At 37.0% G+C, this 21318-nt stretch overlaps 1 protein-coding gene across 2 annotated transcripts; it reads left to right on the forward strand.

Annotated features, from left to right (window-relative positions):
* Nucleotides 1–12871: 12871 nt before the first annotated feature.
* LOC149529551 (heterogeneous nuclear ribonucleoprotein 1-like) lies at nt 12872–16276 on the forward strand. Of its 2 annotated transcripts, XR_016358774.1 has the most exons (3): nt 12872–13107; nt 14003–15348; nt 15892–16276. XR_016358774.1 is itself a non-coding variant. In XM_089810093.1 (2 exons), exons 1-2 carry the CDS (start codon nt 12886–12888, stop codon nt 15215–15217), a joined length of 1437 nt encoding a protein of 478 aa, XP_089666219.1. In that variant the 5' UTR covers nt 12872–12885; the 3' UTR covers nt 15218–15553. The 2 variants fall into 2 exon arrangements, 1 of the variants encoding a protein (XP_089666219.1); XM_089810093.1 differs by lacking the exon at nt 15892–16276 and having other exon boundaries at nt 14003–15553.
* Nucleotides 16277–21318: the final 5042 nt, after the last annotated feature.

Raw genomic sequence — 21318 nt, forward strand, 5'->3', positions numbered from 1 at the left:
TTGTATGATTTGGTCTCTGATTGGTGGAAGAAAGGTAGACCAACCTATGGTACTTCAATGTATACTTTTTCCAAGCTCCTTCAACATGTTAAGTTTGAGCTCAAACGATGGAATCAATTTCACTATGGGAATCTATTCCATGAAAGGGCTTGGGCTCAGGCAGATTTGGATGCTATCACAAGAAGGATTAGAGAGGAGGGGGTAATAGATGAATTGCTTGAGGACGAGGCTCGAGCTATGAGATTGCTTGAGGAATGGGAATTGTGAGAGGAAATGTATTGGAAACAAAAAGCATGTATCAAGTGGATTCAAGAAGGGGACAAAAATACAACTTTTTTCTTCAACTCTATGAAAGCCAAGAGGCATGGTAACTCTATCTTGGGGTTGGTGAATGATAGGGGAGAGCATCTTTCTTCTTCTCTAGAAATGTTTAGGGAGGCGGTTCAGTACTTTGAATCTCTCTTTAGAGAGGACTCACAAGGGGGGTCTCCTGAGGAAGCACAAGTTCTTTCATGTACTCCCTCCCTCGTGACTGAAGATATGAACTAGTAGCTCATGAGGGATATCTCGATTGGGGAGCTTGAAGGGGTTGTTTTTAATATGAAGAAAGGGAAGGCACTAGGACTAGATGGCTTCCCCATTGAGTTTTATCAAGAGTTCTGGGATATCATCAAATTGGACCTCCTGGCGGTGGTTCATGAGTCTCAGCACAATAAGCAAATGTTAAGAGCTCTAAATGCTACTTTTCTTGCTCTTATCCCCAAGCAGGAGGGGGCTAATAGGTTGAGCCAATTTCAACCCATCTCTTTATGCAATTTTATCTACAAAATTATTTCCAAACTTATTGCAAATAGGTTAAAGAAGGGGCTTGTTGATTTGATCTCTAAGGAGCAAAGTGGTTTTGTTGTGGGTAGGCAAATTTTGGATGGGATTGTTATTGCTACTGAGGTCATCCATTTTATGGTCAAATAAAAAGAAAAAGCAATTTTTATCAAATTGGATATGGCACAGGCTTATGACAGAGTAAGGTGGTCCTTCCTATAGAGGGTTCTTAGTGCCTTTGGCTTTGCAGAAGATTGGACTCAATGGGTTTGGAGTTGTGTTACTTCGGTCTCTTTCTCGGTGCTTATTAATGGGAGTCATTCTGAGCTTTTTGGGGCTTCAAGGGGGCTTCTTCAGGGAGACCCTCTCTCCCCTTGTTTGTTTATGCTTTTGGATGAAGGCTTGGGGAGATGGATTAAACAAAATGTGGGATCCGATTTTATTCAAGGTTGGAGGTGGGGTGGGGTTTTACCTCCACAGATTCACTTGCAATTTGTAGATGATATTGCTTTGATGGGAATGGCTACAATAAGGGAGGCATCTAATCTTTGTAGGGTCTTGGATGTGTACCTAGCCGCCTCGGGATAGCAGATTAATGAGGGAAAGTCTTCCATCTACTTCTTCAATACTCCGAGCTCTATTCAAAAAAGGATTGCTCACATCTTGAGGTTTCAAATTGGGAATCTTCCATTGAAGTATCTTGGCATTCCCATCTCCGTGAGTAGGCTTCCCAAGGAGTCTTGGCAGGTTATTTTGGATAAATTTTGAGTGAAAGTTAATCATTGGACTCATCGTTGGTTATCCTTTATTGGTCATGTCCAGTTGATTAAGTCAATTGTGTAGGCTTTGCCCATTTATAGATGCATGCTCCAAGTTGCTCCTACAGGCTTCCTTAAGGATCTAGATTCTGTGATACACCAATTTTTGCGAGTGGGCTGCTTGGAGAACTCCAAATGGAGTTTGGTTAGATGGGAAGTGGTGTGCAGTCTGAAGCATTACGGGGGTCTTGGCTTGAGGCAGTCGGCTTTGACAGGTGAGGCATTGGTTGCTAAACTTTACTGGCGGTGGTGTAATGAGCAGGACAAGAGCTGGGCGATGGTTCTTTCTCAAAAGTATCTCCCAGGGATTTCTCATCTTGATATTTCTAGGTATCCTCTTGGGGGGAAGGGATCTATGATTTGGGATACTTTAAAGAAAGGGGCTAAGCTTATTAAGGATGGATTATTTTGGATCTGCAAGAGAGGGGCAGAGGCTTAATTCTAGTCAGACTCTTGGGATGGATTTCCCCCAATAATTTCTCAGTTCCCTAACTTAGTGTTTCTATGTCAGCAATTTTTGGAGGTTGGTTGGTCACGGGTGAGTGATTTTAAGTCCTTTTTCCCTTATGGTCAAATGGAAATGGCTAAATGGAAGTCCCCAAATGAATGGCCAGTTGCTGATTTACAAGAGGAGTGTGCTACGGTACAAAATATCCTCTCCAATATAAGATGGTGTTCTCTCTGGGAGGACAATGTGCTAGTTTCCCAATTCTAAGGGGACTTATACGGTTGCCTCGGTATACAACAAATTGGTGTGTCATAAGATGGTTTTACCTAAACTGCAGTGGTGGAAGAAGGTTTGGAACAAGCTTTCTTGGCCAAAGTGCAATTGTTTTATTTGGATGTTAGCTTGGAATAAGTGTTTGACTTGGGATAATATCCAGAAAAGAGGATTCCACGGCCCCTCTATGTGTGTTATGTGTGGGGCTAATGAGGAGGACTCTTCCCATTTGTTTTTCTGTTACTCTTTTGCCCTGCAGCTTTGGCATTTCTAGTGGGGAGTTTGGACAGCACCTTGTGTCCATGCATCCTCCTTGATTGAGTTTTGGCAGGGGATAGGATGGCCTCCTTCTATGGCTCCTTTTTTGCAGGAGGTGTAGTTTGTGGGGCCTATCTTCTTATTATGGCAGATTTGGCTGGAGCGCAATTAAAAGATTTTTCATGGTGAGCAGAGGCTAGTGCAACAAATTTGGCAGAGGTTATTGGGCATGATTCATGAGACTGTGGAGGCTAAGTGTGAAGTGGAATTACCTTTGGGGAAATGAGATACAGAGTTGGTGGAGAGATTGGGGACTTTGGGGTCTTCTTTGGCATTAACTAGAGCTAAGAGATGGCGTTGTGCAAAGCAAAAAATTGATAGGGTTGATAAATGGCAGCTTCCCCCCTATGGGGTCTTGAAGATCAATACTGATGGATCTTCAAGGGGTAATCCAGGTCCGGCTGGTATCGGCAAGATTGGTAGAGATGCTATGGGCTCAGTGGTTTTTATCTTTTCAATCTATGAAGGGATTCAAAACATTAACCTGGTGGAAGGGTTGGCTATTCTTGCTACTCTTGAGAAAGCTCATGCTCTAGGCTGCAGAAGAATTATTTGTGAATCCGACTCCCAGATTTTGATCAACCTGCTTATTGAATAGAAAGTGGCTGATGTTAGTTGGCAATTGGCTAGGATTGTGCAACAAATTTTGCAAATTAGTTCTTTGATGGATTTGGTGACTTTTTCTCATATTCCAAGGGAGTGGAATAGGGCAGCTGACTGTTTGGCAAAATGGGCGTCTGAGCATGCTGAGGGATGGAGGATTGAGGATTGGGAGTTGGTTCTTGAAGAGCTCCATTTCGACTTGAGGAGCATTCTTGATGATGATAGGGTGGAGGATGATGTTAGATGATGGTGCTGGTTGTTTTATCTCTATTTGGGGCTATCCTTGTGCTTATTGTTGGGAGCTTTGGTTCTAGCTCTCTTTGTATTAATGCTTTTTTATTCTTAATAAAGTTTTTACCCCTTTATTTCAATTTTTTTTTTATCAAATGTAGTTACTTGATCATGACCTTGAGTAGTCATTCCATGATACCACCAATAATAGGTTGCATCTTCCAGGTGTGGACTTGCAAATTGAATGACATCACTCTCCTTCATGGGGTTAAGTGTGAAGAAGGTCTGCAATTTTTGTAGCCATGTTCTTGCTGAAAATTTATTTGTTCCATCAAATGTAGGTGCTATAAACTTTCTTATTTTATTTTTGAGCTCTCTTCCACTTATGTCATGCTCCCTCTTGTACTCTTTCTTGGGCATCAAAGTGTTCATTATATCCACATATTCTCTCCAAGGAACCAAACTATGAAAGTCGTCATCTAAGCCATTGTAAGTAGCTCTTGATGCAATCAAGTTACCTATAACCTCTTCCATGAGACTAAGGACTGGATTTGGTATTAGTGGCTCATTTGCAGGCAGGAAAATAGTTTTTGTTGATTTAGATGGTGTGGGTTTCAGATTTCTTGGCTCCTCTGAAGTGATCCCTTTCTCATTAGTAGATGCAATTCCTTGCAGTTTTTCTGTCAATATTCGCAAAGCCTCTCTAGTTTCTGCCAAAGTATCCACTATTTGCTTCTGAGTATTCTGGATGTCCAAGAAGAATTTCTCTGCCATCTCATATGGGTCAGCCATACTTTTTCCTTCCTTGGATTTTGTACTTTTACTTTTAACTGTAGGTTTGATCAAAATTTCTTTATTCTTTTCTCGCTGCGAATATCTCTTTTCTCTTTCACTTAGTTGCATGTAAACTTCTACAAACCCTCAGGCTGGCAAGATCATAGCTCTAATACCATCGGAATTTCCCCTTTTTAATTTTATATGATATTTAAAGCCTCTAATCAGATTTTAAAATCAAACAACCAATATTTCAAAAGATCCCAATAAAACCCAAATCAGGCATGCTCGAAGTCGTGCCAAAAACTTCACAACTTCACGTATTATTAATAAATCTAAAAGTAGATATTTTTATAGAAATTTTGGCATCATAACAGCCCACAAAATGACATTTCCAAATCTGTATAGAGTTTACACAACAGCTCCCAAACGAAGGACAAAAACAATGCTCATTGGGCTCCCGAAAACAACACAAAATAGCCCGAAAACACCACAAAACACTAATAATCTATCACATAAGTATAACCATGACCCAATACCTATATTCAACTCTATTTTAACATCTAAATGTTTGCAATATAGTAGCAAACCAAACTGATATGAAATACTCAACTGAAAACACCAAACTCTTACAATAAACACACCCGAAAGCTCACAAATTTGCACTGTTCAACACAAGGGCAAACTCTCCGTGAGCTTGCAAATGGAATGGCCTCAAACTCCCATACTTAGCCTCCCAGGAAACCCACAAACTCCTATCCTTGGGTCTCCTTCTCCACAGGTTTGGCAGCCTCTGAAGAACAACAAAGTAATGAGCAAAAATCAAGTTCTAGAATGAGCCCGAAATGCCTCCAAATCCATTTAAAAGAGGGAATAACCCTAACTCATGGCCAAGAGGGGTTAGTAATAAATATTTTAATAATAATTTTTATTTATTAATCCATTGGTTTCCAAAGATTAGCCCCTTTTGCCGAAACTTCACTTTTTTGAGCCTGCCTGCCTTAGCAAAAGTTATTATTTTTAATTATTTGAAAAGGGGACATGACACATCCAAGCTCTGATACCAATGTAATATCCCTTGCACAAACTAACTGATTTTAGCTCAAGGAATATTGCCAAACACTTGTATGCTGCCTTTTAATGCCAAGAAATTTGCAAATGATATTACAATGCCTCTTACAATGAACTAATATGCAAGTGCAATTATTTTGGTACTTCCAATGCATATACATGGAAACTAGATATGCAATTTGTACCTACAACTAACTGACATTTTGACAAACGATTGACATCACATTTCGTTAAACAAATGGTATGCAACATGTATCTCCTTTATTGAATTCATTCTCATGTACAATGTTGTTATGAGTTTGCCAAGACAAATGGGCTTATAATAATGACTACAGTAATGCCAAATTTTGATTCTAAATTATCATAGCAAAATCATATGCCTAAAAATTACAATGCTAACTACTAATAGTTGCAAGAGGAACCTGATAATAGTGATGCCCAAGGATGGAGATGAATCAAGCATAAAAACTATAGCACGACATCATTCTTGCGTACTGTAGTAGCCAACAATAATTGTATTCTCCAATTTAAGCACAAACAAAACTCCTGAATTTAAGCTCTCCTAAATACCAAATTTACTTGATATTTCACCACCTCAAATGGTTGCAACACTGAAGAGTTGACATTCTCCAATGGCTGACTAAAATCAGAAACCCTAGTTTCTTCTCCCAAGTTTATGCCAAATGCAATTCACAATAATTAGATGATTAACAATGAAGCTCTCACCTCTATTTATTCTTTTTCTTCACCCTTATAGAAGGAAATAAAATATTATTTAATTGCATTCTCTAGAAGCTTCCCCCTTTCTAATACAACAATTAATTGTATTTCTAGAAAATGCACTCTCTAGAGGCTTCTCCTTTGCAATACAATAATTAATTGTGCTTCTAGAAAATTAAATTAATTAAATATAAAGTCTCCTTTTAATTTTTTTTTTTTTTTTATGACTTTATAAGAAGTTAATTTAATCAATTTCTCCTTATTTCTTCACTTAGCCTTCAAAGAATGTAAAAGCTAAGAACTCCACTGAGTTGCTAAAAAGATGAGGACATTACATTTACAATATGCATTCCCATTCCACCATGTGGGTCATGGTTGTGGATCATAAGGACGAGAATTATCAAGTGGAATAATAATCTAATTTTGAAGTAGAGTCTTATAGGCCACGTCGAGAGGCTCACCCAGAGGTGTGTATTCATGTTTGGTTCGAGAAACTCAAGATGATTTTTTAGCTCTGTTTCCAAATGTATTGTTATTCGAAGTATATTGTTCATTGATTTTAGATGTATGCATGTTATTTGTGAGATTGAAAGCCACCTTAGAAGGTTTGAGAGTGATATTGTCCACCACTCCATCATGTACTACCTCTCAATTTTTATTAACATACTTGGACTTATCTTTACTAGAGGTAGACCCTTGTTTGATGTCTTTTGAAGGGTTAATTCACCCTTCTTTATCATGAACTCTTCTATTTAGATAGCTCATGTAATCATGTCTTCGAAGGTATGTAGACCTTGGAGTTGTATGTTGTACCCAAAATCAAGTAAAATATTATCCATGAAGATATCAAGTTTTTTAGTTTTGGGGATCTTAAGTGAGTATTTGGTATACAATTGTCTCCATCTTTGGAAAAATTTTAGTAAAGGTTCTCCAATTCTTTGTTTTAAGGTTATAAAGATCTCTTATTTTGACTAGATGTTGGATATTGTGTGAGTACTACTGAATGAACATATTAATAATCTCATCAAAAGTTAAAATTCTGGTAGGTAATCGGGAAAACCACTCCATGGCTTGACCATCTAGACTTCAAGGGAGCAAATGCATGCGATATGTTTGATTGTGTATGAACTCCATGTACAAAGCACCAAACTCCCTCAAGTGATCTTTAGGATCTGATGTTCCTAAGTACTTGTCATATTTTGGTAGCTTAACTCCTCTAGGAAAAGGAGGCATGTACAAATCCTCATCAAAAGGAAATGGACAAATAACATCTATTGTGAATTGTTTAGCAAGTTTATCTTTGTCTTTCAACATTTGGGCCAATTGCACTTGCATGGCCTAGAGTTTTTTTGCTAACTTGGAGGTTTAAGATTCCTCTTCTTGTGTGACAATTGTTTCAACATTGAAGTGTTGAGGTAGTTTTACTCCTTAAGCGAGTTTGAGGAAATATTTTTCTTTCTCTTCATTAAGCAAGATTTCCATCATTTTTTGGAAGTTCTTATCTTTATCACATTTCTCTATGTCTTCTAGGGGTATCTCTTTAGTATCCCCATAATCAATTGTATAGGTGTAAGGATCCTTGAGCCTTTTGGTCCTTTCAAAGTCCTCTCTATTTGTTCTCCTACTATTTTCACCTATTTCTTGATCTTGATCTACCATCCTAGGGGTGTAGAAGTTTTAAGTTTATTTAGGATGTATAGGCGTTTCAAATAGAAGTTCTATTGTTCTATTTAAAGATATAGGTGTCTTGTCAATGTTTGGATGTTCATAGAATAATGGATTCATAACTTGTTGCAAGTTTATGGAAAAGACTCTTCGAGTGCTAGGTGGACCAACATGTGAAAGAGATCGAGGACCCTTCACTATACTTAGACTATCTGTATAACTGGGAACAACCTCTATCATGATTTCTACCTCTATCTTTACCTCATCTTGGTCTATGGGGAGGAAACACATTTCCACTCCTAGGTGCAATAGTCATAGATGATGACTTATGACAAAGTTTAAACAAGGATCACACTAGAGCATAGTCTCAAAGTAAGTAATCTGTAAGTGTGTTGTATACCCAGGTATGAGTAGTGAGGGAAATTGCTAGAACAATTGAGATTTTGACTATCGTGACACAAGGTATGACAAACACAAGAGAGCAAATAGGACAACATATTAAAGAGACTAGTTCATGTGCAGATCACAAGTGATTAATTAAGCAAGTTGTTTGAGTTTTAGACTATTGCAGACAGAGGAATGACTTAATATTTTTAGATAAAGTCCAGATTTGGATCAAGTTTTGATGACGGAGCTTAGAATAACTTACTATTTTTGGACGATTCCTGATAGACTCACACAAGGAAATGACTCTAAGGTGAGTAAACTCCTATGATAGACCAATTTGGATAGTTTTTGACAGTTTAATGACCAAATCTTATGCAAAGATACTAGAAGAACCATGCGAGGAAGTATGTAGACCCATGCGAGGAAACAAGATTACACTTTCTCAAGCATTTTCTCGTGTGAAATTGTATGTTGGACTGTGGGAGGAAATGACAAGTTACCATTTTGAACACCATTTTGACTAGATTTATACAAGTTGACAGTGTTTGGTATATGCACATGCAAGAAAACTCAACCTCTTGTGCAAGGAAGTACAATGTATCGCATGAGGAAGTATATACTGATAGACCCAAAGGTCCTGACTTGCATGAAATTGTGTAAAAAAAAAGGTAAGTAAAGGACAAAATAACAAGTTTTGATTGAATTTGAAAAGATTTTGATAAGATTTGATAAGTTTTGGATAGAGTACTGACAATATTTGTAGTTTTCAGTCAGATGTGGACATCATTTTTAGATTTTGACACCATTTTGGATTGTTTTGGCAAGTAGACAGTTGATTTTTAGACAAGGGGATACAAGCAGTAGCCATAAACAATCCAACCAAGGACAAAGCAACTTAGAGGAATGAGGGAGTCTTGACCTTTTTGTTTGAACAATTTGGACAATTGTAGACTTGAAAAAGACACTATTTTGTCCCTATAACTAGAAATCGTAGGGGCAACACAATCTTTGTCTCACAACTTATGTGCATGTATTCACCTCACATCATTGTGTCACCCCACTAGAGGGAGCTCGTATTTTTGGTGTATTCCAAGGACTCAATAACATATATGCTCAATGATCACCCTTGTGGTATGGATGAAGGGGGTATACCACCTTCCAACGTCCAGGTACATGCCTATGGTGAGGATGTACAAGAGAGATTCTTCCCCCTCGCACAAAGATTATGGCCCCTTTTGGAGGTGAATCAGTTAGCAACTAACTACAAAGTTTTTTTATAGGCTTGTATTCATATTAATCCCTAGTGGCCTCATGAACAACGTTAAGGCTAGCAACCCACACCGACACCTAAAAGTAGACACACTTGACTAGCAAGACTAGGGGCGGTGTTGCCTAGTGCAACAGACAGAGCCTCCTCTTGATATACAATATCAGAATCAAGAAGAAGAAATTAACATGGCTTTGGAGTTTTTGACTCTATAAAGCTTCTTTATTATAGTGAGGTGGAATCATCGGTGTTAGGTGTGTGCTCACTTGGGTCATTCTCAAAGGTTGGATTGCTCTGGTAGGCTCTCTAAAGGTTGACTTGTACTTAGCTCCATTTCAAGGGTCCAAGTTTTTTATTTTTCCAAAGGGAAAAGAGCATACTACTCTACCTCATCACCTTACCCACACATGCAAAACATATTCATCATCGAGCTAGCTTATCAATCCCAACTTGTCTTTTTCCAGGATTTTGATTTTCCTAAAAGAAAAAGAGCATCATCCCTTCATTAAAAGTTTTTCTTGGGAGAACCACTACCTTTCTTGCCTCCCTTTGGTACTATCTTCCAAAGGTGTCTAGGTTTCTGACTTACTCTTGGGCTCACTTCCAAGTAGCAAAGATCATACTCCCCTATTCCTTTATCTAGAGCCCTATGAAGTTCACAAGCCCTATTAAACTATGTGTATTGAAAAGCATGAAAATAGATACATTGTTTGAGTAGGGTTTGAATTGTTCTTTGACAAACATCCTACAATCAAACCATTAGTACTGTTTGTATGTTTATTTCAAGGTATCTTTGATAATCATCCTACAAGCCACAATTAAGTTGTTTCAAAAATCAAAAACCATAAAATAAGTGCTTCAGAAACATATGTTAGACCAAAAATCAATGCAAATCTTTAATACTCTGTTGTCAAGTCTCACACGAGACTATGCACCATACCAAATGAAGAAACACTTTGTGCCACACGAGAAAGTTCTTTCACTACATCAGCATATGCTATCCTACATGATGAAGTACAAAGAAGGGCACAACATTTTAGGTTTCTCGCATGGTAAAACTTCTTTGCATGAGAGAATTCACTATTTTGTACATACCAAAATCTAAAATGTTGAACATGAATAAAAATGAGGCCAAAAAATTGATCTCTCTACCACATAGTGGGCGCTAGAAATTTGAGTATTAAATATGGGCCTCTAATTCAACCCCACACTTCAACATGATCATTGTTTGTCAATAACATCCCAAAATGAACATGAGATTATTCATCTGGTATGTTTGCACAAGGTAATTTGTTGCCTTCTAACTAGACAGGGTTTTACTATACGCTCTCAGAATTGAGAGTTCAATAACCAAACCAAACTAGTATGAAGGATTTGAAGGAATGCAAAATAAAATATTATTAATCTATGTTTTTGATATTTTTGTATGCAAAGATATGAATTAATCTAGATGATTTTCAAATTAATCTAAGAACAATGAAAAACAAATTAACCTAAATGAGTGCATTGTAATCTAAATGATGAGCATGTAAAAGCACTAGAGATTTGAATGCAAAATTCTTGAGTTATCAATCCAACAATGATTGAATACTCTTCACTTGCATGCTCCTCAAATGAGAGGTCAGGGCTCTCTTCTATAGAATCTTGGACCTAATCAATGGTCAAGATTAAACTGAGTTTATGGTTCAAATCGAATGAGAGATTGAGTCCTCCGTTTTTGATGGAGTTGAATGAGATGAAATAGTAGATAATATTGATCCATTCAAATATGTGCTCATAATTATTTTTCTAAATAATTAAATAATTAGTTTCAACAATTATGATGAGCATATTTGATTAAATCAAGATATTTAATTCCTTTTTCATGTGAGATGAATTAGGAAAGAATGTTGATCCATTCAAACATGACATCATAATTTAATATTCTAATTAATTAAATAATTAGTTTCAACACTTATGATATAGTAGATTTAATTAAATCAATGTATTTAATTCCCTTTTTATGTGTACTAGCTAAAGAGGGTGGTTTTAATTTAATTAAAGCACTTAGGACTTATAATTAAATTAGTTCAATTAGGAGGTTAACTTAACAATTTCAATTAATATTTAGGAATTAAATAAAGTATGTGATTAATATAGATTAGGGATTTTTTGCATTTGACACTTAGGTCGAGTAAAGATGACCAGAACCAGAAATGCATAGTACAATAGGACTTAGTTGATCAACAAATTGATTTCATGAGATTGATGCACCAAAATTGGTTCATAATGCCAATGTGCCAATTTAGGGGTATTACAGGCACTAGTGGCAAAAGCTCCTTGTAAATATGTAACTGATTTCCTCTTGTCTTCTGTTGTCTATTGTTTGTTTGCTAGTCCTACTAGTTTTATTCTGTATTTTTTTTGCTAGTTTCAATCTCACTTCTTGTGACACCCATTGTGTTTGCCTTCCCAATTGCTTGGTAAATGATTTTTTGACCCCTTCCTCTATTCCTATGTTTATAAAGTGTTTTTTGAATATAGAACCACTAAATATGTTATTAATATTAATTTAAATACAAATTAAAAAATTCTGATAATAAATTTATTTCTTTAGTTTATTAATCCAATATTATAATTTTAACACTGTAATATGAAGATGATGCACATATTTCTAGCAAGGAATACATCGATTAATAATAATGATATAATTTTTGTCTACTTCTAAAATATACACTATTAATGAGCGAGATCTATCTATTGTTTTATATAGATGTCTCTAAACACACACACATGATGTCAATGTAAATTTAAGGGATCAATATGTCTAACTTATGAGCGAGATCTCTCTACATGTTTCAGATAAATATATTTAAGATATTCATAGTAGTTTTAATTATAATGAATTAGATTATCATTTAAGAAAAATAAACAACAATAGAAACTAGTGCACATTCCTTAAGAGAAAGACCTATACATCCTCTAGAATTTGAACTTATATCCTCTCTTTTGAGAACACATTCTTCATCACTAAACTAATCAAATTATTAAAAAATAAAAAATAAATATTAAAAAAATCCTTACCTTGAAATCAAATACAAAGCCCATAAAAAAAATGAGAATAAACCATTTTGTAAACCATTCCAACATTACAAAAAGTAATTAGCATTATGGACAAATAATTTCCATATATATATTTCCTTCGCCGACCAATTGTGAACATTGTTTCAATCCTATACATATATATATAAATTCGAAATGCATATACAAATTGGAGTTAAATCTTCTTCAGAAGTCCGGATAGGGTTTGGACGCGGTTGGAGAAGCTGAAATTCTGAAATGGGCCAACGCAATACATATATATTCGGATCGACGGTTCACAGTTGTTCTTCAGCATCCCACATTAACCGTGGATGAGCAGCGGAGTTTAGATCTCCATCGTCCGCATCACCCGGGGTTGCTATTTTACGCACGGGGTTTTGCTTTGCAGATCTCACTAAGAAGTAGAAATGGATTCCGATCAGGGCAAGCTCTTCATCGGGGGGATTTCATGGGAGACGAGCGAAGAGAGGCTGGCAGAGTACTTTTCCAACTATGGCGAGGTTGTGCAGACTGTGATAATGAAGGATCGTATGACTGGACGCGCCAGAGGTTTTGGGTTCGTTGTTTTCGCTGACCCCTCCATTCTCGACAGGGTTCTGCAGGACAAACACACCATCGATGGAAGAACAGTATGTTTCTTTTGCCCTTTCACTGCTTTTTCTTTTTAACCGTGGATAAATGTTTCTGTTTGAATTTCTCTGGGTTTTGTTTTATTGTTCTTCTTTTTGTCCCTAATGGTTGTTTGATCGTAGAGCTAAGAGCTATTGATTTGATTCAAGTTTGAACATACAAGGATCCGTCTGATTTGTTAACCCTAATCTTGTTTGGGGTAGATGTCTGGATAAACCCTAGGGTTCATACCTTTTTTTATCGTAACTGTATCTCCAAAATACCAGCAAAGCTTTCACCGTTTCTTATTCTTATTTTTACGGCTGTTTTGTTGTTCCCACTTCGAATGACCCATGGATTTTTGTGTAGATGGTGTACGAAACGAGACTTTCTGTTTTTATTTTATATTTCGTAGTTTCTCCCTGAATGTGCTCTCAACGCTTTCCCGTTTAGATTTGTGTTTTTTGGGAGTTGGAATGGGAGAAAGATAAGTCTTCTGCGATTAGATTTTACATTAGAATGGTCCATTGTGGTACATGTAGGCATTGAATAAAGCTTTTGATTGCCTTATTTTCCTCTGTTGTGAGATAATCCACCAGCCAAAGTTGCGAGAAACCTAGCGGGTCAAAGGGTTTTTTTGGGCCATGTAAAAGCACTTGGAAACATATTTAAATGGTTTTATTCAGTTGCATGGAGTTTTTATTATCGGAATGAATCATTTTGAAGAAGTTTGATATAGAGTCTCATCGTTCTTTCTGCGATTGAAATTTGTAAGTGGTTTTGCCAGCAAAAAGAACACCATGGAACTTTGTCATCAGAATCAGTGTAGTGTTGTATTTGCCAATTGTAGCCTACTTGTTTCATCTTCATCTTGTTGTTTACTGTAATTGAATCACACTTTTGTGCACCATTTAGGTGGAAGCAAAGAAAGCAGTCCCCAGAGAAGAGCAACAGAGTGCCAGGGCTAACAGCTACAACAGCAACAACAACAATGGTGGTCAATCCTTTGGAGGAGGTGCTGTTAGAACGAAGAAGATTTTTGTAGGAGGTTTGCCAGCAAATTTAACTGAAGAGGAGTTCAAGAATTATTTCCAGCAGTTTGGTAATATCACCGATGTTGTTGTAATGTATGATCATAGTACTCAGAGGCCAAGAGGTTTTGGATTTATTACATTTGATATTGAAGATGCAGTGGAAAATGTTCTGCTGAAAAATTTCCATGAATTGAACGGCAAGCTTGTAGAAGTTAAGCGAGCATTGCCTAAAGATGCTTCTTCTGGAGGTGGAGGCAGAGGTGGAGGAGGTTATCAAGGGTATAATAATTCTAACTCAAACGCTGGTGGTTATGAAGGTAGGATGGATAACAACAGGTACGGGCAACCTACTGCAGGAAGAGGAGGCTTTCCTTCTTTTCCACCCGCTGGTTATGGTGCTCCAAACTACGGAAGTGGTGGCTATGGAGCAGTTAATGCTGGTGGGTATGGCTATGGTAATTATGGAATGAACAGTTATGGAGGGGCACCTCCTGGAGCTCCTGCATATGGTGGAGCTGGTGGTGGCTATGGAAATGCTCCTGTGCCAAACTCTGGTTTTGGAAATGGTCCTGTCGGAGCTCCTAGAAGCCCATGGGGTAATGCAGCATCTGGTGGTTATGGGTCACAGGGTAACACTGCAAACTATGGAACAAATGCAGGCTATGGAGCTCCTAACTCCTGGCCTTCTTCTGGTGCTGCTTCTGGGACAGCTGGACAGTCTCCCAGTGGTGGAAATGGTTATACAAATCCAAATTATGGATATGGATATGCGAGCAATGATGGTTCATACAATGCCAATGCAGCTGGTGGCTATGGTGGTCCTGGCCGTGGAGGTGCAACTCCAAACTATAATGCAGTCAGTACTGGTGAACAAACAGGAGCAGGTGTTGCTTATGCAGGTGGCTATGGAGATCCCCATGGAAACACCGGATATTCAGACACAGTCTGGAAATCAGGTGCTTCTGATCCTTCAGCAGCTGGCTTCAATGCAGCACCAACTGGTGGGTATGGTGTTCCTCATGCTGATGGGACTGCTAATGGCCAAGCAGCATATGGAGGATATGGTGCAGCTGGGCGACAGAGTCAGAGGCAGTGATTCGTGGTCCAAGCATTGGATATGTTCTTTTGCCATATCAGAACTTTCCTGACCTTGGAGTTCTATGTCCTAAATGCGGCTCACTACTCTGGCATTTGTTTGTGCAGAGTGGACAGCAAATTTTGGGACTGGTTGGGTTGCTTAAATCCCCCATCTATTTTAACTAGGTTTTTGCAATTATATAGAACATAGAAAGATAGTCAAGAGAGTTAGGAAGCTCTCTCTGATAATATAGGATCACTTTGGATCTGTAGCTTTGATTTGTTTCTCATCGAGATAGTTGTTTTATTTTATCTTTCTATTTTATATGTTAAGAGTAGCTATAGATTTCATGCATCTTTTTCAAATGACAGTTCTTTATTTTGTTCTACCAAGAGTCTTTGTTATGTCTTTGTTATCTACGAGCTAGAGTTCATCTGATTTTGTTGTGATGGAATGTATTGTTGAACAGTGTTGACTTTCTTTTAGCTTTGAGTGGGTTAAAAAGATTGGGATGCATTAAAATTTAGTATCTCAGATAGAACAATGATGAAGATTAAGGGTAAAATCTAGAGGAGCCATTTCAGCTGGAGTAATTCCTTCAAGTACTCTATCAACATAGATAATGCTTATTGGATGTTTATATTTGCCAATGGCATAATATTGTTTCCTCCTTTATGTGCCCTTTTGTACAGGGGATGCTGCTTAAACAGAGAAAATTGCCTTTTGTCGTGGTTATGGAATTATGGAGCGGAGAAGGTGGGAACTCTTATTTCATTGGATTGTTTGGATAATGGATAAACCACAAAAATTCATGCATAACTTGAAGGTGCCAAAGCAATTTTACACCACAGAACTGATGCAATTAATGAATGGATCATTCTTTGATTTATCAAGAAATTCCTGACATCAACGTCCCTGTTTGGCTGAGATTGTTGCTTGACCTACAGCGTTGGGCAAGCTCTTCACTCTTTTGTTTGTACTATTGTCCATCATTGGGATATGTTCTCTCCAACCAGTTGGAATCAAATTTTGATCTGAAAGCAATAATATAACCTTGTTCATAGTTCTTAGGGCTAACTCCAATACTTTGACTTAAAAGTGGTGATCTTCTATTGTTAAGAGTGGGCATAGGGGTAATATTTGCTATTTCAAGTTATGTGATCATTTACTCTAGAAGTATGGTTGTAGGACATGTTTTCTTTTTGAAGTAGGGTATGCCTGTCAAATTCCTTCCCTTGCAAACATTGTTTTTGGATGCTGAGCATCACGGCCAGTAGAGGAAAGTTGAAGTTTCTTTTCTCTGCTGTTACCTTGTCAATCATAACTTAGATTGTAGCTATAGAGATAAGAGGAAGGATTTACATTGCAGTTATTGAGATAAGAGGAGGGATTGCTCTTTAGTTAATAGTCTTTACAGTGCTTAAGGTGCAATGATGACAGACTGTCATATTGTGAGATTAGAAATACCTACAACTAAAGCAATTCGATTATGCATGGGCTTGTGGTAGCATATGCAAGACAACATATCATAGCAGTTGATATAATCATCTCAATAAGTATTTAGGCATTGATAATGAGCAATTTCAGAGCGGATCAACTCTGATATAGCTTTAGGAAATCATGTTGAAATTGTGGGGCTTCTAGGTGAATTGTTATGATTGTCGGATTGTTTCCCAGGTGAACATGTCATGATTGCGAGATTGAGGGTTACAATGGGAAGAAATGAAATAGCTACTGGAAGTGTCATGCTTTACTTTCACTAAAATGTTTAGTAGTTCCATATGAAACGTTCAATTTGATCAAAAGCTGCTATTTATTGCGTTCAGTGTTCTACTTAATCATGTTTCACATATTTGGACTAATTTGAGTATCATATTATACAAGATAGATAACGTGGTTACTATTGCAAACTACAGCGCTATTTATTGAAGGTTGCCTTTAAAGTGTCGTATTATTTTGTTGTACTTCAATCGGTTGAACTGTGTTTTGTTGAGTTCAGACTTGTTTTGTGATGGATTTTTTCAAATATTTGACCGTAACTAAATGTGATAAAACAAAATTGTATGTCTAGTTGTTTTACCTAGATATAAATCTCAAATTTCTTAAAACAGAAATTTAATTTTAGATCTCAGGGGCATGTTGTCAGTACAAGTAACTATAAATTGTGGTAATCATTTTTATGGTGAGAGGCGTGATGGGCCATTTTTACAAATAATAACAATAGGGCAGCATAATTAATATGGCTGACACAAGTTAGGCATTGAAAATAGGGATATATTTGTTAGGAGTGTGTAGATTGTGAAGTGTTGGAAGGGGGTAAAATATTAAGTTATGTTGAGATATAGAGAAAAACACAAGGAAGCTCCTACAACAACTCAATCGCTCAAGTGATCATTGGTAACAAGCTTGTGCAAAAACCAAAGATTCAAGAAATCAGCCTTTCTCTTGTTTCCTTTTACTATTGCTGAGGAGCTCGTCCACTGTAATGAATCAAGTTCAAGCTTTACAAATTCCGTAATTGCAAGTAATACCAATATTATTTCTTTGTATGTATCTTCCGCTATTATTTGTACCGTATGAAAGTTAGTGTTAACATTGGATTTTACCACCCGTTCGCACCTTCCTTCTGCTAAAGTTTGGCTGTTAGATCTCACTTGCAATCTGTGTGCTATCATCAATCAAATCCAAAGCCTTCCAACTTCAGTATATCTTTAGATTTTCTGCAAAGCATTCCAACTTCAGATTTTATCTTGGGATTTTCTACCCGTGCTTCTTGCTCTTGCCAAATTCTGGCTTTAAAATCTCTTGCAATTTGAGATATGGAATGAATAGTTGAGTAGGCCAAAACATTTGCATGATCCAGGAACAATATGATACCACGGTGAACTGAACCTTTTGAGCAATACAAACCCATGCTAAATAAAACTGCAATTAGAATAATACAAACCCTCAACATTGACTCAACCCTACCATATTAGACAACGTACATACGGAATGGTAGCAACTTAGCATGGTGCAAAACAGTGGTATTAGCCTTTGGTAGACGATTTGTGAATATGTTTTGAGCATGCATTTGTGTATTGAAACGACACAGAGCCAAGCAATCCAAACATTGCATTGGTGCATATTGGAATGAACACTCAAGAAGTGCATGTAGATGGTGAAGCATTTAATGCTCAAATGTTTGGAAAATTGGCCGAGTCCCACGATTAATGGGGTTGAGTAAAAGAGGAGCAAATAGCACATTATAAATATGAGAAACTGGACACTGGTCTGTTGAGATGCTTGCTCACATGGCGTGGCAGAGAGATACTTGTGGCATGACATAGAATGACTAGGTCTGATCTCGACCTATGAGTAGTCAACCAACCAAATATGCAAAAAATTTAGTCCTTCCACGAAACAACCTGACACGGTAGATTACGTCCACGTAGATGTGATGAAATTTCGGTGGTTTTGTCGATGTTCTGATGTTGCAATGGTTTTTTTAATAATTTTATTCGATTTATTTGATTGTTTCTTCTGCACTTCTGTTGTGAAATGTATGGAGACGGGAGACCCCACTCATATTTTCGAAGTTAGGATAAATCATTGTATTATGTATATCTATTGAGTTGGTGGCAGTGGATAAGAGATTGAGATTGCTACCTGTGGGACAACTTTTCTTGTGATAAGATCATTTATACGGTAGATGGTGCTAATATATGTGGATTTTATCTTTGAAGTAAATGAAACATTTTTGAGTGCCCATGCACCCTCACTTTTGTTTCACGCATAATACCTATTTACAAATATACCCTTCTTCGATGCTCCATATTTTTCTACCTTTTTCTACTATTAATTAAAGATATGCCTCTTTTATCTTTCTTTTCTAACTAGTGTACACCATTCTACAAATCAACTAACAAGCATTTTTTTTCCTCTGCCTCTTTTCTATATCTTTATGTGAGCAGTTATATTCTCTTTTTAATTTTGTAGGGTTCATTTGTTTCGTGGAATTAGTAAAATTGGATTTTGATTCGAAACCATATTTTGTCAAAATTAGGTTTTGGAAAAATTGTCTTGTTTGGTTCACCTAGAAGATGAGGACGATTTATAAATAGGGAGGTGTGTGGGCAATGGCAATCATGAGGGTGAGCCGTCTTTGGAGTTGGAGGGCTGAAGAGGGCCCGACTTTCTTATGGTGGATTAGGGCATTGACATTGTGTGTAGGGTAGTTGTAGAGTAAGCACCACCCACCCTTCCCTCACTCAATGTCGGCCTACATTGCATCCCTACCCCCTTACTTGTAGGCAGACCGTGGTAGAGGGGAAAGAAATCCCACACAAAGGCATAATATAAAAATACAAACCGTCGCTTGAAATAGGAACCCCCAAAAATCATGCCGAGCCACGCGAAGAAAGTCTAACCCCCACATCCCTATGTGGTAGATCTAAGCTTTCGCAAACCTCGTTGTCGAAATCATTCTCTATATCTTGGTTCCATGACCGAATAACAAAAAAGTTTATATAAGAGATAACAGAAGAAAGGTTGCATACACAATCATCGAATTTCAAATATTGATATGTTTTAATTTCTTTTGAATCCTCAAAAATTAAATGTGGAATTCAATTCCTAATTCTACGTATTTGGATGAAAGTGTAGTAACCTTATTTTGGGGCAAAATTAGAATTCCACAAATCTACTTTCACTTTATAATTTTTGACCCAAACAATGAATTTGACAATATCCCAATTTTGGTCCAATTTCGTGAAACAAATGAGGCCTTATCTTACTAGCCTAGATCTTTGGATGTAAGAACTTCCAAAAAGAATTTATGTCTTACCTCTTTCCAATATCTTTCTTATCTAAATAAACTGAATCTTTACGAGAGCTCACTTGCAAGATTCATTCCCTCTACACTCTTTTGTATTCTCTAGCTAGCCTATATCTTTCTTCAAATCAATTCACATAATACATTTCCTCTCTTTCTAATATCCATTCTTTAAATTGATTTGGATCTCTATAACCATGCCATGCTCGAAATTTTACAATTAGAAAGCTTGCACTTTCATAAAGTTCCATTGACACTAGAACTTGTTTGAAATAAATTGTTATGATGAGGTGATCCCACTATTTACACGTGGACTTGAAAGGTGATGTTAATTTCCCTTCTCAAAAACTTATTGTTAACAATATTATTTGGAACCTCTTATCAATGGAATTCTTAGAGCAATACATTCATCATCAAATTTCTACACAAAGATAGTAATAAAAATTTAATATTTAGTCTTTTTTTTTTCTAGAATCTATATTACTTACTGGCCTTATAATATGCATATATTGGGTTGAAAAAATTGTGATAATAAACTCAATGCTTTGTAGTTTATATTGAATATATGATGCAATAACATCTTTGGGTTGTTGGCGATCTTACATTACCTCAAATTATTTTCTTTGGTGTTTTCTTTCTTGTTCACATGAACAAATTTTTAGTTGTTTGGTAGGCAAATTAGTCTAGTTGGTTTGTTACCCAATGCGATTCATAAATCATACTCTAGGCATCATGGAGAGCTTATGTCTAGCTTTGCAATGAGTTTTGATGTTTCTAGATAAAGTTATCTTAAGTTTGGCTTGGTCTTATTCTGGCATACTTGTTCTAACAAATAGGGTGGTGAGTTGTAGCTTGCGATGAAGATTCACGACATGCAATGTCTATTGACACATTGTTTTGATGTTACTGTTAGCATGAATGTTGATGATACTACATTGGGGGAGTATCCTAAGCATTGGAGAGTATTGACATGTTGCATTCATGAGTGTGTTTTGTCATTGATGTAAACATAGCAGTAAGTCTTCGAAGATTGGTAGAGTAGTAGACATAGATCTTAGTTGTACGAACAATGTTTTGATTGTCTAGTGATGCGTGCTCATGGACATGTTCGATATAGTGTCCTGATGTGAAGGTTCAATGCACATTACCTGAGTCAAATGTGTACAGAAGATATGCTTGATTTATAGAGAGCAGTACAGAGACAGAGTACCTAAGAAGTGATTTCTGATGTTTGTATTATATCATCTAACATAAATACAATCTGGAGATGCTCGATCAACTAGTGACATATGACAATCTGATAAGC

This window comes from Cupressus sempervirens, chromosome 11 (genome assembly GCF_028749045.1).
Source record: "Cupressus sempervirens isolate cs-2001-9-10 chromosome 11, ASM2874904v1, whole genome shotgun sequence".
Classification (NCBI taxonomy): domain Eukaryota; kingdom Viridiplantae; phylum Streptophyta; class Pinopsida; order Cupressales; family Cupressaceae; genus Cupressus; species Cupressus sempervirens.

What these genes read in the sequence shown, in the direction of transcription:
- LOC149529551 (XM_089810093.1), top strand. Translation starts at nt 12,886, where the DNA reads ATGGATTCCGATCAGGGCAAGCTCTTCATCGGGGGGATTTCATGGGAG. An exon ending in ACACCATCGATGGAAGAACA is followed by an intron (nt 13,108 to 14,002) that starts GTATGTTTCTTT and finishes TGCACCATTTAG; the next exon opens with GTGGAAGCAAAGAAAGCAGT.